This window comes from Corvus brachyrhynchos, unplaced genomic scaffold (genome assembly GCF_000691975.1).
Source record: "Corvus brachyrhynchos isolate BGI_N302 unplaced genomic scaffold, ASM69197v1 scaffold9, whole genome shotgun sequence".
NCBI classification, from domain to species: Eukaryota; Metazoa; Chordata; class Aves; order Passeriformes; family Corvidae; genus Corvus; species Corvus brachyrhynchos.
The window spans coordinates 302,299-320,298 of record NW_008240037.1 but is presented as its reverse complement, the minus strand read 5'-3'; the positions used below and the strand labels follow the sequence as shown (position 1 = coordinate 320,298).

Genomic DNA, 18,000 nt, shown 5'->3' with positions numbered 1-18,000 from the left:
TGATTGTAGAAGTCCTAACAGGCTCTGAGAAAAGGCGAAGAGCAGGGAAATCTAGACTTATGTCTACAAATCCATAGTACTATATTCCCAGTTGTAACAAAAACTCAAACTGGGGAATGTAAGATTACTTTTGACATAGAGAGGTCTGAATATTTAATACAGCACTGTTAACATTGCATAACCCAAATATGTTTTAAAAAATGCTCACGGTCACATAGATGGGAGATGAAAAAAGGATGTAGAAGTGATTTGGGTTCCATAAACTACTCTTTCATCGCAAGAGCAGACATGAGAGATGACTTATCTGCAGTCACATGCTTTGAAATGAGGGCTACCGCTCTTGAAAATTCCCTTTATTGTGCTTGTTATGAAAATTATAAGGAGACAAGCATAGATACAATTTTTTTATACACATATCAAAGATAAAGTATGTTAATAAAGTAAAAATTACCATTTTACATTGTAAGTGTTTTCTTTTTTACTCTGAAGCATATGATGGGAAAAAAACATACTTTCCTTTTGGATACCATTTCTACCTTGAATTTCTCTCTATTTGTTTCCCTTTTCCTATTCTTTTCATAGAATCATAGAGTGGTTTGGGTTGGAAGGGACCTTACAGATCATCTGGTTCCAACCCCCCTGCCATGGACAGGGACACCTTCCACTACACCAGGTGGCACAGAGCCCCATCCAACTTGGCCCTGACACTTTTCCAAGGAAGGGCCATCCACCACTTCTCTGGGCAACCTGCTCCAGTGCCTCATCACCCTCACAGGATTCTTCCTTATATCTACTCTAAACTTCCCCTCTTTCAGTTTAAAGCCATTCCCCCTTGTCTTATCACTACATGCCTTTGTCAAAAGTCCCTCTCCAGCTCTTCATCTTTCTCACTGCTTCCCTGGCTTTTCTTTTCCTGCAGGAGCTTGTCTGTACATCATCTCTGCAATCTACTCTTATCTCATCTGCTAATGAAGCAGTTAATAAAATCTTCATCATTTGGCTTAAGACAACATGCTAACGATTTCCGTTCACACTTTTTACAGTCATAGTGGCAGATTATTTGCAGCATAACAACTCTGGATAATTTTTTATAACCCCTTCACTCAGGAGAGTTAGCTCCATTTAAAAATAAAAATCAAATGTGGCAGAGAGTGTAAAGTACACATTTCCAGCAAAGATGTAATGTGAAAGCAAAGTATTTGACAGCATGTCTCAAACAAGGAACTGGTCAGTAAATCCTGACTATTGTTTGGGCTTCCAAAACTGAAAAGAAGAAAATTGCTTTAGAGAAGTAATTAAGAAGAGGTATCTTAGATTTTGTTAATGGACAAAACAAAAATATGTAGGTATATTCTGGACATACTGCACAGCTCAGGGAAAATTCTATTTATAATTAGGTTTTGATGTTCATATTAAACAAACATATATACAACTGATTCCTAATTCTTATGCAAAATCAAATGCACAATTACAGCAGCTTTCTGCTGACTTACTGTGCTGAAAAGAACAATGGGGACAGACTTTATTGACAGGTGCTGCAATTACAGTTTCATAATACGGAACATTTGTTCATCAAGTAATGTGCTTTCCTCCAGACATCTTCATTACAAATGAAGCAGGAGTTCATGTGATGAGTAGGGCAGAATGAATGCTCTCTAAATACTTTCATTCTCTATAGGTATGAGATTATACTCTTTTAAAGTTCTCACCATGAAAAAACAAAAATGATTGTTCAATTGTTCTTTGCTTCTTAATATAATTTCATTTAGGACATATTCTTCATATGACAAAGTTATATTACCTAGATATGAATAAATTTAATCTTACAGAAAATAAAAGTAATTTTTTTATTAACAGATACCAATCTGGTTTGGTCTTACATTGATTAATGCTCAGAAACCTTGTGGTTATTGAATTTCTTTCTTTCCAATTCCATCTTCTGATGTGAGTCTAGCATGATGCTAGTGAAAATCCAGATTAAGACCATTGAAAACAAGTTACGCCACACATCTGTCCTCAATTTATTACTCAACACAAAGTTGATTAGGCAAATGACCCACATTTTCGGGCACTGCACAGAATGCCTTACTTATTCTCCAGAAGCTTAGGCTTAGTAGACATCCCATGTCTATATTCACAGAGGGTCTTGACTGAGGCATGTTCTCATATCCCTGTAGTACAATAAAGTTGAGCAGAACACAGCCACAGTCATGCTCAGGAGTTTTCTACAAGTAATGGAGGGGGTTTACAGTACTTGGAGCAAGCCCAGTACCAAATAAACAAAGACTAGGTTGTAGGGAATTGTGGCACTGTTTTGCAAGCCGTAGGTGCACTGCAGTAGAAGTGTGTGTGAGGGGAAAACCTACTGGGGAAAAAGCAAAATGAGGGATATGGATTCATGCTGCAAAGAATTTTAGCATGAGATAGGAAGAGGATGAGAATCTGCCTGGAGTTTGTCAAGGAGCATCTTTCCTGTGGCTACAAACAGTGTAACAGATACCATGGAAATAACGAGGAGAAGCTGAGGGCAAACTCAGCATGTGTTACAACAACACAGGCAGTGTTAATAGTACCTTTGAAGATAAACCCAAGAAGCTTGCCATTGATAGTGAAAAAAAAAAGGAGGAACAGCTTGAAGGAAATAAGTAGAAGATAAAGGGTCAGAGCAGCATGTGAACAGACAGAAGAGCAAAACTACACAAGCTGAAGCTAGAAAAAGATTTTTCATAGACCGAATTTTTGTCCACCAAGACTTTGGAAGAAAAATGTACTTGTATGTCCAGAGAACTAAAAAAAAAAAAAATTTCTACTGTTATGACAAGAAAAACAATGAAGCTTTTAAAAGTGAATTTGAAGGGTCTGTGAAGCATCGAGAGCCAAATCAGACACCTTTGTTGAAGACCTGAATGGCTGGGGAGAGATGGTGATGTAACTTTACAGTGAGGAGAAATGGCCCAGGAAAGACTAACATTCTGGGGAGATGAAAGAGATTATAGTCTGCCTCCGAGGAAGATTCAGGCCAAACTGAATCTAGGCTGATGTCTAAGAATTTGTGATGAGACAGGAAGAAGAGAGGCCAATATCGTAAGGCAAGTGATGGGATTTGCGTACTACCACTGAACAGATAGCTTAGTGCCCACAGAGATGGGACTGTACTCACAACTGTGGACAAAAAGGGTTAAAGAACATGACAGTCTGGCTGAGAATAAAGCATTTAGGAACAACTATTATATCACTGTTGCCAAGTGTGACAGCTTGTGGATAACATCATAATAACTATGGGCAATAACTGTACACGCAACACTTCTGTGAAATCTTACAGGCTACAATTTGTTCTCAGTGTGAAAGGGGAGGATATTTGTTAAAGACCCTATGTTCTACAGGCACAGATTCTTTGGATCAGTTTAGAAATAAAACTTGTACTTAAAGGCCAACAGGATCTCCAGTCAGAGGGAAAGGCTCTGGATGTTTTCTATCTGGATTTCAGTAAAGCCTTTGATACTGTCTCCCACAGCATCCTCCTGGGGAAGCTGGCAGCTCATGCTTTGGACAGGTACACATTTCACTGGGTAAAAACTGGATGGCCGGGCCCAGAGACTGATGGTGAATGGTACCACATCCATGGGGTGAATTAGTGTTCCCTAGGGCTCACTATTGAGGTCAGCCAGTATCAGTTTATTATCTTTATTGATGATCTCGACAAGGCAATCAAGAACATCTTCAGTCACTAAGTTGGGTGGCAGAGTTGGTGCTGGAAGGCTCTGCCAGAGGAGCTGGACAGGCTGGAGCAATTGACTGGGACCAGTTGTCTGAGGATCAATAAAGCAAACTGCCAGGTCCTGCACTTCTCACAGGAACTCTACACTGTGCTACAGGCTAGGGGAACAGTAGCTGCCTGGGGGCAAAAGACCTGGAGGTGCTAGTTGACAGCTGGCTGAACATGATCCAACATGTGCCCAGGTGCCCAAGAAGGCCAATCGTATCCTGGCCTGTATCAGCAAGAGTATGGCCAGCAGGACCAGGGAAGTGATTGTCCCCCTGCACTTGGCACTTGTGAGGCCACAGCTTGAGTCCTGTGTCCAGTTCTGGGCCCCTAACTACAAGAAGAACAACAGAGAAGCAAAGCTGGGGAGGGGTCTAGAGAGTGAGTCATATGAGGAGGGGCTGAGGGATTGTGTAGCCTGGAGAAAAGGAGACTCAGGAGACACTTTATCACTCTCTAGAACTACCTGGAATAAAGGTTGTAACATGATGGGAGACAGCCTCTCCTCCCAGGACAAGAAAAAATGGCTGCCCAGGGAGGTGGTGGACTTACCATTCCTGAAGGTGTTCAAGAAATCTCTGGATGCTGTACTTAGTGCTATGCTTTAGTTGGCATGGTGGTGTTTGGTCAAAGGCTGGGCTCTACCTTAGAGGCCTTAATGATTCTATGATTCTAATAAAGAACCCAACCACCCATGTGTGCAATGTCTAATTCTGAAGATACACATCATAAGAATATCATTCCTTAATTCAAGGAGTATATTGTGTTTCAAAAAGCAGAAATGGTACAAAACTTTTACTATAATTTGCAAGAGTTTTAGGGTCTCCTGAACCATATTTTTAAGAAATTTCACACTGGAGTCCTTTTTTATATGTACTAAGGATATATTTAAAAGAACATAAAAAACTTGTACTTGCTACAAAGTAGTATGATCAGTCAGTATTCTCTGTAGGCTTCTCCCTTCTCATATTCACAGTGTCAGCTAACAAAGTTTTGCTTTAAAAGTACTTTAAAACTTATTATGTATTTTTTCATTTTGTTCTCAGTGTCAAGTTGTCACACTGTAGAATTTCAAAAGAGAATGACCAACATGCAATATAGTCACATTAATTGAAACCAAGGGTTCTTACACTAAATTGAAGTACTAAACTCATTTTCACCATATCCTTTTAATTCTCAAGTGACTTATTGAAATTCTTTCTGCAAATATTAACACAGACAAAACAGGGAGACAGACATTCCTCAAAACATTCTCAGAACAACTCAAGAATCTCAAAACAGAGAGAATCTATGTGTCTGGGGATTTGTACTTTCTGCATCTTTCTTATTTCTGCAACCCAAAGTATCTTTGAACTTGCTAGTTAACTTCACCCGAATTTTGCATTTGTAGGGAGATCTGAAAGACATGGACCTAAGTCAGGAGAATGACCATACAGCATCCTCATGGAGGAGTTTCTGAAGAAGCTCAGCCCAACCCCACTCTGCTCAGGCTTGGCAGTAGCAGAACAGTATAACCTGGACAGTGTGATTATTCAAGCTGCTTGCACTTTTTTTGTAATCTGTATTTATACAGTCTTGAAATTTAAATTGTACTAAAGGGAAAGTTAAAGCATTTATTCTCAGGACACATTATTGATGAAAAGTTATTGCTATCCCTGAACTACACAATTTCACCAGCCCTCACAGGAATTCTGTTGTTCTTTCATGCTTTCAACAGGTTTACACCAAAGCTTAATACTCTTCCAAGAGATGAAATATTATCTGGAATAAATATGCCAATACTTCAAAATTCTGCCTAAAGGGACTAATTTGAAGCACTAAACATTTAATAAGACTACAGAGCACGCCTAGAGAGGTGCACTATGTGCCAATGTATATAAAAAGGACCAAAGAAAACAAGTTAAGAACACTGCACAGGCAGCAAATACTAGGGGCTCCAATTTAAGTGTTTGATAATAATAACAGTGATGTTGCAACTGTTTTTCCATAACTAAGCCACAATTTTTAGTTAGATTCAATATGTAGATGAAAATACGCTTGTTAAGTGTTCAGTATATATTGTTTCTTAAAAACTTCGGTGTTATATCCTGCACTACTGCAAAATAGCATAATTATTAACTCCAGTGGAGTTAAACAGCAATTGAATTCACAAGCAGATACAGTTTTTCAGGTTAATGCAGTGGTCAATTATGTAACAGTTAAAATTTCCTTAAATGAATTTAGTTTTTATATGAAGCCGTGAGTCCTTCAGACTTAAACTTCTGGGTACAGCAAGTAGAGAAACACATAATGAGTGTAACCCACTCACACCTAAAGAATGTGAAACCTGTTCAGTTGTTATTGCCTTGATTGCTACAACAATGTCTAATATCATACTATTTTTATATATGGCACTTTCATATTCCCTAGGTAAAGACTTCTGCTTCAATTCAGCTGTGTTTGCCACCAGTCTGCTCCAAGCAAGTCAGTAACACAAAGACAATACTCTTTCATCTGCATGGGGAACAATCTGCTCCGAAATAATGTTTGAGGAAATAAAGATTTTTGGCAATTTTTACTGAAGTTTGGAGTGAGAAAACTGCATATGTACATACACTCTATCTTGGTCAAAGTAATCTCTTCAATTAATGCTGAAACTACTCTCACTGCAAAAAAAGGTTTTGGTCAAGTTACAGATACTGATGGATTTTTTTTTTTAATATTCCCCTGGTTCTAATGCAGATTTACTAACTTCACGTAGAAATGTAAGTGCCTTTAGACACTGACTGTTGTTTAACATATAGAATAATGTAAAATAAAAGGTACTTACCAATTTTGCAATGTCATTCACATCATCTGTGACTGGATTCCCGCAGGAACTCTGGGCTTTGACAAGAGGATTAAGTAGGAGTAGTTGAAGACAAAAGCAAGTGATAATCCAAGTCTGTTCAGTAAAAAAGAAAACAGAAACAAGAAACAAGAAACCTCAACTAAGCAATCGCCAAACATGAAGTAACAAGAGATTGTAGTAATGTTTCTCATATGTGAAGTCTAGAGGCAACAATACTCTTTATCCTTCATGAGGGTATACTTGTACCATTATAGTATCATCTTCATGGCAGGAATCCACGAAAATGCACTTAACTGATCTTTTCTGGAAGCAAGTATTAATGGGAAACCTAGTATTGAGCCATCAGGTTACTTGCACAGGATCATGCTTACCTGGGTTTTCGCAAAGTTTACGGATAACAAGAAAAAGAGAGAAACTTTGCAATATTCTCTATCATCAGAATAAAGCTGACTACATATTTGTCATTCATCTGATAGATCTGCATCCCTAATGTGATAAATGATAAGGAACAAAATTATACCAGACTACATCAAGACAAAAGGAGAAAGTTCATAATCACAGCCATTTCATCTGAGTACTTAAACTGCAAGCAAACCCACAACTGGACTCTGCCCAAATACTGACATCTCAAGCAGCAATGCAGTACATTTTCTCCAAGTGACGCGCTCTGGCCTCTCAGAAGTGCCAGCTTGGCTTTGGCACTACATTCCCCTCCTAAATCCTATTGGAAACAGCAATGCAATGTACTTACACAGGCTTGTGAGACTCACACAGAAAAGCAGCAGATAACTAGCTGCGATGCACCTGGGTGTCTCCTTGGCTACACTGCCTGAACTTCCTTGCCTTCTGTTGTTCCTTGTGCTTCACTGGTTTCCCACAGAGCCCTATGCCAACTTTAAGCTGCAGATCTTTATTTCCAGAATGTTAAAGCATTTAAGTTATGGATAATCAAAAGTTGCCTCGGGTTGTGAAGCTTCTTGTGCCAACTGACTGGAGCTGTCAGCAAAAGCCGATGATGGTGTACATCTACAGCAAGTATGGAATTTGCCTGTGCAGGCTCCTCAGCCTCCATAAGGGCAGGACTGAGATCAGAATTTGCTTTTGCACAAACCAAGATACAGTTCAGCTCCGTCTGTTCTGTGTGACAGGTAGAGAACTCCTGCCTCCACCCTTGCATTCATATGCTCTCCAACATTTCAATTTAAGACCAAAGCAAATGAAACAACAGAGACAAAATTCTCTACGAGAACAAGAGAAAAATCACAGATTAAAAAGATGAGGTATCATTATAGTAATCTAGAGGGCCTGAGAAAGAATGATAATCAAGATTGCTCAGGAGCTACATAAACTTGACAGAACAGTGGCAGGCACTTTACCTAAAAGAGTTGTTAAATGACAAGAGTAATCTCTTTCTTGTATCTTGTAGCTCTTAAATCTTTTATCTATCCTACATGTAAAACTAGTTATTTGTTTTCTTAGAATATAGCTTCCTGACTCATTTACGTAAAATCAGTGTGGGCTGTTGGTGGAAAAGACAATCCAGCCTCCTCTCTCTACCTCTTGCACTGGCGCTGATGGTTTAGCCAGTTGCACCAGGCAGACAACTTCCATTTTTGTTTTCATGTAGTATTTGTCAGCTTTCTGATCCAAGTAACTGAGACAGATGAAATGCTCTGTCAAAGATGGGACAGGCCAGGACTGCTGATTTCAGTGGAGCCTACGCTTGCCTTTCCCTTAATTGTACCCTCAGATGCCACAGGACACACAGAAAGAAACCAAAAAAATTCTGAGCAAAGTGCATTTTCAATATGCATTTTCGATATTGAGAATGTCCCTTGCTTCAACAAAACTAGCATTTAGAAATACATTAATTTAGTATTTCTACAAGTAATTACTGAGCGTAATTACCAGTGTGAAGGATTGATAATAATAGCTCATCTTACAAAATCTCTGTATTTTATGCTGTACAAAGCTTTGTAGTTATGTACAACGAACAATTTGAGCTCTGGGGAGATGCAAAGAAGATGCTGCTAGCCTCAGAAAGGACCTTTGAAAGCTCCTTTCAGTGTATAAGAGCTCAAAGCTGTTTAAGAACTTGTTTTAGGTGATCAAGAGAAACATCTCCCTTTCCTACATAAGCTCCAGAATCACAAAGGAAACCAAAGGTGACCAAGTTAACAGGCTACCTCCTCATTCACAATTTTTGGAAATAAATTGTTATAAAAAAGGCAAGGAATTAATGACAACTAGCTCCAAAATGAAATAACTATTCTGCTTTCAAGAATAAAAACTGAGTAATTGAACCTCTGGAGTAAAACAGTGCATTAGCAGTTACACTGGCAGGGACTTTTCCCTGACATGTTTGTTGGAGATGGAGTTCACACCAGGAACTGGTGATTTCTTTATTGGATTCCTCAGTATTGATTAGTTGGTAAAGATGGGGTTTTTTTCACTGAACTGTGTCATAGTCATAGGATGATGTTCAATATAACAGTCTAATAATCAAAAAAGTAACAAAATTCTTTAACTGGAAATAGTTTTTCAGCAGATCAACTAAGTAATATTAATAAACACAGTAGCATGCTCCAAATAAAACCAGAACTTTGATGCACCTTGTCAATTTTCATTCTTCTGAATATAAAGACAGCCCATACATGAAGCTTAAAATCACTGTACATTTTATAATTACGTAAACCAATAAGAACACTTTTTCTATGTAAATAATGGGATTTAAAAGCATAGTAATTTTATAACTGCTATTAAAATCAATGATTTGTAAATTCTGAGATTATTTGAGATTTTTCTTGCTTATTTGCTCCCTGTGTCATCCAACAGGAACTGCAAATCTTCAAAATACTGCTAGTTTCAACATGTCTGTTATCCAAAATCTTTTAATTATTTGCACTTACAAAATATTTATATTACACATGCCTTCAGGCACATTGTATGTAAGGACTGTACAGATCAAAGAGCTGAGCTATTTTTGTGTTATTTACTAATGAGCAAACCTGCTGTTTGAGCAAAACTTGAATAGACTGAATTAAATCAAGGACAGAACAAAAGGGAACCTTAAACAATAGCTTTATAGAGATGCCCATTTTATACATTACTAAGCATAAATAAAAGTTACCTACACAGCACTCATAACAGATTTCCATATTTAATTACCCCTAAGTTAACATGGGATTTTTCAAAGCTGGTCTCAGAATTTAGTCACACATCATCTTAATAGATGATTAAATTGAAGATATATGGCACACAGGAAGCAGACCTGTAAACTAAAGCACCTCTTCCTATTTTTGGCTCAAAAAATATTCAGTTGTCTTTAGATTCTGAAATTTCTTAAATACTGAGTATTTATGTTTGTGCAAGGGGAAAAAAATAATGATTAGACTCAAAAGGATAATTTTTTAATTTCATGTATACATGTTTGATTATTATGCACTATTGCTTGCAAGCCATAATCTAGAATTTCAGTAAAGACCATTTTAGAAGCTTAGCTAGCTGTCCAGTGTGTTGAAGACCACCCTTTCAGTTGTAAATCAACATCCTTTTAATTTATGTTCTTCATTTACAATCTGAAGTGTTGACAAAGGCTGCTGAGTGAGTGGTTTAGCATCTCTTTCACAGTATGCTATGAAAGATAATCATGTCAATGTTCAGTTAATTCCTTAAGTGGAAAGCAGCAAGGGGAATCCCACATTGCTAAATAAACCAAACTTTGGAAAGTCTGGACATTTCCAAATACCTAGTTTGTCCTGGTAACACTTTTAATCACAAGTAGGGAGAAGTCATTAATAAAAAGGCAAATAATAAACCCACAAAAAAAACATTAAGCACAGGGAGAGGTAGTTACTATCCAGACAAATGGGTTCTCCATTCTAAAATTTCTTGCATTCAAATCATATCAGCCATGGAATTTTTCAGCCCAGTTTCCTGAGCAAATCATCCAATTAACCAGAACCAAGCCACAGCTGAAGTAAGTTAGCTAACAATGTGGAACAATATTCACCCTGGGCCAGGCTTCCCAAATTTATTTTTCACTTCTGTTAATGTTGGAGTAGGAACATCTCTCAATATCGGCCCCTCAGACAGTGCTTACATGCTGCTTTGCTGAGACACAGCTTGTGAACTTCTGCCAAAGACAACACTGGTTGGTCAGTCATGGATAGCTAACTTACTGTTCATACTTATGCCTCAAAAAGCCTTTTGTAAGAAGTTTCAGAGAAAATGAATATAGCAAGGAAAGATATTTCTTGTCTTATTTTTTTTAAGCCACAAAATATGAAGATGTATAAAAACACAGTAATTCTTTCCTATGTCTATTTCGTTATTTAGCTATGACAGAGATTAAATAATTAAACTCATGGAAGAACTGTTTTTAACCAATTAAGAAACTAACTGACAGCATAGAAAAAATTTTAAATGAAGAGCATTTATACAGAATGTAATCCAATTACCATTTTCATGGTATTCAGTGATACCTTCACACCAGCAAATGGCAGTGCTAACTTTAATACCCCACACGGCTGTGCCTAAATACTGCTTAAGTGCTAAATATTGCTCAAGCCTCTCAAAAAGTGAGTTAAGTGTGGAAAAAGAAGTAACCCACCCATGACCACCTAGTTCTGGAAACAAGTAATTTGGCAAGTACATTTGGAACTGGCAATGTCCCCCGCGCACTCTCAAGCACCCAGGAAATGACTTCAAAGTAGTAGAAGGAAGCACTGTGTTAACTCTGAACAAAGCACAGTTAAGTATTAAGTCTAGTGTGTACACCCACTGTCCATCAAAACTGGCACTAGTCTCACCAAATACAATAGCCTACCAACTAGGGTGCTCTCTAAGCGACAGACCTGGATTACATTTCCTGCAATTCCAACTCACATGAGTTGGGCTACGCTCCTCTGATATATCTACCTTGTGACTACCATGGAACCATAGAATCATTTAGGTTGGAAAAGACCTCTAAGATCATCAAGTCCAACCATAAACCCAGCACTGCCAAGTCTACCAGTACACCATGTCCCTAAGTGCCACATCTACACATCTACCACTGGAGGTGCTTTCCTATCTGCGATGGTTTCCTGGCTAAAAGGGGCAAATGAGGGGTACAGCTGGTATTCCTGACCCTTATTTTTCACAACATTTATGCATTTTGCATTGTCAAACCAATATGTAGAAATATAGACATGTTCACTGAGCAGGCATCAGAATGTCTATGTGTATCCTTGTCTCACACATGCTCTTCCATCTGGGCACCCTAACTTCTGGGAAGCTCCCCAGTCAACATGTGAGTCTTCCTGAACAACCTTTTGGCAGTCCAACGAAAAAAACACATAACTCCAGCTCAATGAGTCACTCTGCAGGGGTGAGACACCTAAAAATCTCTGGATCATGCCCTACATGCTTTGTTATGACTACAAAATCCACATGTATACTTTTCTAGTGACTGATAACCACTCTTCATTTTTTTAACCTTGATGTGTAGTAAGAAGTATGATGATAAAAGTAAGAAACAGAGAGTAACAGAGTGATTTTTCTGGGTTTTGATTTAAACACAGACTATAGAAATACTACTCACTCTTTTCCAGAGTAAGTTTTAGAGTGCTTTGGACACAAATAATAGTTAGTCATTTACAAAACACAGAATATATTCTACCCAGTTCTGCATGTAATATCTAAAATACATAGTATGAGGGTACTTCAAGGGGTTAAGGGTAAGGAAATTAACAAGTTTGAGCTACAATTATAAGCAGGGAAAGGTGGCATTGCTACCTGCATTCAAATGAGTTCAACAGGCAACCTGCTTTCACAGCTGTTTGATCTTTTTGTGACCATTCTGTATTAGTCCTTCTGTGATCTTCCCAACCACAGAACCTCCTACACCCACACCTTTGCACTCACTTGCTTCCCATAGGCAACTCCCAGAATGCCAAATGATAACTGACAAGAACAGGAGTTTTCATCTAAATGTCCATTTGGTGGCAGAATGTTAAAGCGGCACTTGCCACATGCGCAAAAGCAAAGCCAGTTGCAATTCAGATGCTTATAGGCCAGTTCCCTGCTAAGGTACACTGTTAATGAACTGGAAATAATTCTATTCAGGTCAAGGGATAAAAGGTAGTCCCCAACCTGTTCAGTGCTAATGCAGAACCACTTTTTTTTCCAATATTTTTCTTTTTCAGTTGGAAGGAGAAACCATTCTCTAGTTCTGCCAACTTATACACATCTATTTTCTGAATTAGACAAATTTAAGATACATAGTCTTACAGTGCTGAGAAAATGATGAGTCACACCATTTTTTCCCACCATCCAGATCTTGGGAAAACGGAGAAGCTGCTAAGACTATATGCCAACTTCATTTCATATGACCTCAGGCCAATTGCTATTATCTTCTACCCCTTGCAGCTCTTCTCAACAGAAGCATCTGGCTGCTCCAGCCCATGTGCTACTGCTGTACTTGGTAAAGAGCACCCAAACTCCTGCTGAGTTTGGTTTGTGTGTTTCAGTTGAAACCAAGATAAATGTGATAAGCAAGAAGTGTAAATTGATACAGAGTTTGCCTTGCAAATCAGTGCAATCCAGGTATTTTGCAATTGCATTCAGTTAACTACAAAGAAAGTCTTTTTAATGTGCAAATTAAAATATTTCTTTTCAATCTCTATAAAGATACCATTGCAAAAATATTTGGCTATGACAAAAATATAAGCTCTGGCTCTTTAAAAATGTTAGCTGATCCATAATAAATTTTGTCCACTCTTTAATCTCACTTGACTATCAGGGATTCAGGCAGTTTCCATGCAGCCTAAATCTGTCCTGGATGACAGCCAGTTTGTTTAGTTCCCAAGTACTGGGAAGTGAAGTTACCAAGAGACAGGTAATTATACACCAATGTTGCCTCTGGAACTCGTGTTAAAAGCGTCTGAATAAATATTTACTAATCATAATCCATCAGGTGGCATTCTAGTTCTGTAAAAGAGACAGGAGATTTAAAGGACAAAAGTGTTTCAGTTGGAAGGATAAAAAATTTAAAAACTTATATATTTTGAAAGAAATCTTCCTATTAAATCAGAATCAGAGAGTATGAGGATCTCCAGAGGTCCTGCACTTAGCAGCCTTTTTAGGACATGTGTACTGGCAAGAAAGATTTTTCTTTTCCACTTCTTGTGGAAGCATACATAGCTTGTATATCCTTGTATTGCTTGTATTGCTTTCCATAGCAAACATCCAGGATTGATACTGAAATTTTTCATTTTTCTATCTACAGAGTGATAAAGGCCAATACTTTCTTGTTCTGTTAACGAAGACACTGAGATCCAAATCCGTGCACGATCAAAATAGAAATAAGCAGAACACCAGACTTCAGTTGACTCAACAAAACCTCCCACGAACTCCAAAGAGGAAGTTGTCTCTTTTTTTTTCCCTGCTGGGAACTTACTGAAAGAATTTTCTAGCATAGATCCAAAGGCATGTTTAAGTAATTTAAAGGGGAAGGCAACGTAAGATACAAGATTATCTTTGCAGGGAGGACAAGCTCCTCACACTGTATGAAGGTGGATGATCTGACTTCCTCAGGGAATGAAAAGACATTCTCTTTGATGAAATACTTAATTAAAGATTTTTTTTCTAAAGATCTCTTTCAGAGGTCCTGCTTGCTTGCCAAGTTCATGCAAAAAATAGTCCACTATATTGAATATTCTTTTGAATTATAATGAAAATATAGACAGAGCAATCTTCTTTAATCTTGGACTTTCAAGCCCCAGTAAAGGAAATGAAATAAGACTTGTTACAGAAATTCTTTACTGGATCTCTAATTCTTACCATCTGCTACAAATTATATGGTATTTGAGTTGGAGGAACTATTACTCTGACAAAATAAATTAAAATAAATAAAATCATCTAGAAAAGTGAAAACAGCAGCTATTTTGATACTTGGCATACAGTAAAACCCATGTACATGATGAAAATGACCTCCCTTGTATATCATTCTTAGTATGAAGCAAAACATGTTAGGTGGACTTTCAGTCTTTCGTGCACAGAAACTTTGCTAGAAAATAAATTGCATGATAAATCTGAAGACTTTTCAGCTCATGCTTGAGCCTGTGGAAAGCAAACATCAGGAAAAAAATATATTCTTATACAAAATGAAAAGGAATTTAGGTGCTTTTCTTCTTTGGTTTTTTTTTTTTCAATCCTTTTATACTTTTTGTATAAGCAGAGGAAGATTTTTGAAATATAAATCTCAGAATCACCAACCTGGTTTTAAACCAAAGACATGTTCTCAGAAAGACCCTGTTCTGTTTCTGAACTCTTGATTTTTTTTTTATAACATCCCTGATAGGCACTGTATCTTTATAGGAATATAAATCCAGAACTAATTTCTCTCACATGCTTGATATGAGACCTCATAATTAATTGCTGAACACAGACTGAAACTAGATGCCAGTGCAGTCGAGACTGTGTTTCATCTACCTCCCTTAACTTACATTTTTAGAATTACAAGCTTAGCTGTGATTAAAGAACACTGTTTGAAGCTCCTGGATATGCCAACACCAGTATAAGCTTTGACAGTGCCGATGGATGACAACTTTGCACATCAGTATTGTACTATATATTGTAAGACTATTCATTTCCTGACTTTTTATAGCTGCTGTCTACATTAGCGGTCTACAAGAACACTCAGGATAAGGTGAGGAAATAGAGGTTGCATTAATGATATGGTTTGCATCATGATAAAGATCATGGGATCCAGCACCAGCAGTTTTCCTCAATCCCTCTCTCATTGTGAAGGTCTCATGACCAACATTAGGCAAATTTGGTCCTCTGCAGTCCATCCAGAAAGGCTTTGGCATCATCTGCCACTAAAGGCAAATGATATCAGTAACCTGAATTCCAACATACAGGGATAGGTCTAACCAGTCCTCCTTGACAGGCATTCAGAAGCTTAGTATTCCTGGAGCATAAATCTCTTCAGTAACTTTATCTGTCCCACGCCACAGCAGGTATCAGTTTTCAAAGTCACTGTGGGCTTCAGGTACCTGGGACAGGTAGGCTGAGGATAACATTTTGTTATACACCACTCCTTTGATAAGATAGCTTATATTTTAATAGGACTGGGTAAAACCAAACAGAAAGTGTGGAGTAAAGTGGGAGTGGAGGGAAAAATCACAAAACCATTTAGGTTGGAAAAGACCTCCAAGATCAAGTCCAACTGTAAACTGAGCATTGCCACTACTAAAACATGTCTCTAAGCATCACATCTATACATCTTTAAAATACCTCCAGAGCTGATGACTCAACCACTTCCCTGGGCAGCCTGTGCCAGTGCTTGGCCACCATTTTGGTGAAGAAATTTTTCCTAATGTCCAATCTAAACTTTCCATGGCACAACTTGAGGCCATTTCCTCTTATTCTATTGTTTGTTACTTGGGAGAAGAGATCAATTCTCGCCTGGCTACAAACTCCTTTCAGGTGACTGTAGAGAGTGATAAGGTCTCTCCTGAGCTTCTTTTTCTCCAGGCTAAAGAGCTCCCCAGCTCCTTTAGCTGTTTCTGTTAAGACTTGTGCTCCAGACCCTTCACCAGCTCTGTTGCCCTTCTCTGGACATGCTCCAGCACCTCAGCGTCTTTCTTGTAGTGAGGTGTTCAGAACTGAACAGAGGATCTGAGGTGAATCTTGGGAAATTATTCCAGATCTTCACTGTTCTGATGGTTAAAACCTTGGGCTGTCCACTGTAAGTGTACTGACAGTGGTTTATATCAATGCATTCTCATGGCAATGCTGCTCCTTTGCTTGTGTATTTATACTCCCATCTTTCTGGTGTGTTGTTTTCATGTACTTATGAAGATCAACCCTACCATTTGAGTCTTTGCTATGCCTAATTAAAACGTCCATTTGACTTTTATGGCTTCATGACAAAAAAGCAACATAAAACCCCTGCCAAACCTCATGGAAAATAAAGAAAATTTTCTCTCTTACCTCTTCTCAGATTACAAATTTTATTTATTTGCTTTCTACTATATCTTAGCTTCACAGACTCTCCAGAAAATGTAAATAAAGGATTGCCCTAACTCTTACTAAGTATTGTTACAACCGTCACAATGGGTGCAGTATCCAACCAGGCGGCTGCTTCTGAAGCAAAGACAAGCAAACCAGCACTAAGTCACGCAACCTTTAAATGGGATCCCTCATAATTACTCAGAGCAGTTTCTCCTATTGATAAGTAACTGCTGACATAAAAAGTATTCCACATTTACTTTTCACAAAAGCTGGCTTCTTTGGATATATTCCAGACAGCAGCACCTGCATCAACTTAAAAAGGTTTGAAACAGGAAATAATAAGTTTTCACTTTGATCGCTCAAAACCTCAGCTGAGAACTTTTCAAATTATGATGTAACATGTATGTTGGTGAGGAAAGTGATTTTGTATTTTGAAGAGGAGGGGCCTGCCACAGGCACAGCAGGTGTTGTGGTTTAACCCCAGTCAGCAACTAAACCCACACAGCCGCTCGCTCAGTGGGGCGGGGGCGAGGAAGAGTAAAAGTGAGAAAACACATAGGTTGAGATCAAGACAGTTTAATGGGACATAAAAAGAAGAAAATAAAAAGGGTAACAATAGCAACAAAATAATTAGAATACACAAAACTAGCGATGCACAATGCAATTGCTCGCCACCTACTGACTGGCCAGCTCCCAAGCAGCAGCAGCCCTCAGCCAGATTTCCCCCCAGTTTATATGGTGAGCATGATGCCATATGGTATGTAATATCCCTTTGGCCAGTTTGGGTCACCTGTCCTGGCCATGTCCCCTCCCAGCTTCTTGTGCCCCTCCAGCTTCTCAGTGGCATTGCCATGAGAAGTCCATGACTTAGGGCAAGCTCTACTTAGCAACATCTAAAAACATCAGCATGTCATCAGCATTATTCTCATACTAAATCCAAAACACAACACTATACCAGCCATTAGGAAGAAAAGTAACTCTATCCCCGCTGAAACCAGGACAAAGAAATTTAAAAAAATAAAACAAACCTATCAGATAGTTAGCCAGGCCTGTGGTGAAAGTTTTCAACACCAACTACAACACTGATGAAAGAAGGTCATTCTGCTCTACAGCTGCATTAAGTCTTGGATCTTTTGGAAAATAAAGAAGAGCTATTTTAGCTTTCCTTCTATCATCAGTAAGGACACCTAAAATTTTGAACATAAGTAATAAAAACTGTTACTCATTCTTCAGAATTCAAAAGATACTTTTATAAACATTATTCTAAACCTAAATTATTACCTTGTGGCATGTATCAAGGATGAAAAGTATTTTGAACACATTGATCTCCTGTAGGATGAGGGAGTGCCATTACACAACTCAGCTGCAGAAATGGGGCAAGGTTATGGTCTTCCATAGTGAAGCC

General features: G+C 38.2%; 1 protein-coding gene across 1 annotated transcript in view; it reads right to left on the bottom strand.

The window, feature by feature from the left end:
* The window catches only part of KITLG (KIT ligand), a 136,584-nt gene that overhangs the window by 24,137 nt on the left and 94,447 nt on the right, over positions 1-18,000 (bottom strand). Inside the window, exon 2 of the mRNA XM_017743902.1 lies at positions 6,573-6,727. Within this exon, the coding sequence (XP_017599391.1) occupies positions 6,573-6,727 (155 nt within the window). The remainder of the gene's footprint in view (positions 1-6,572; positions 6,728-18,000) is intronic.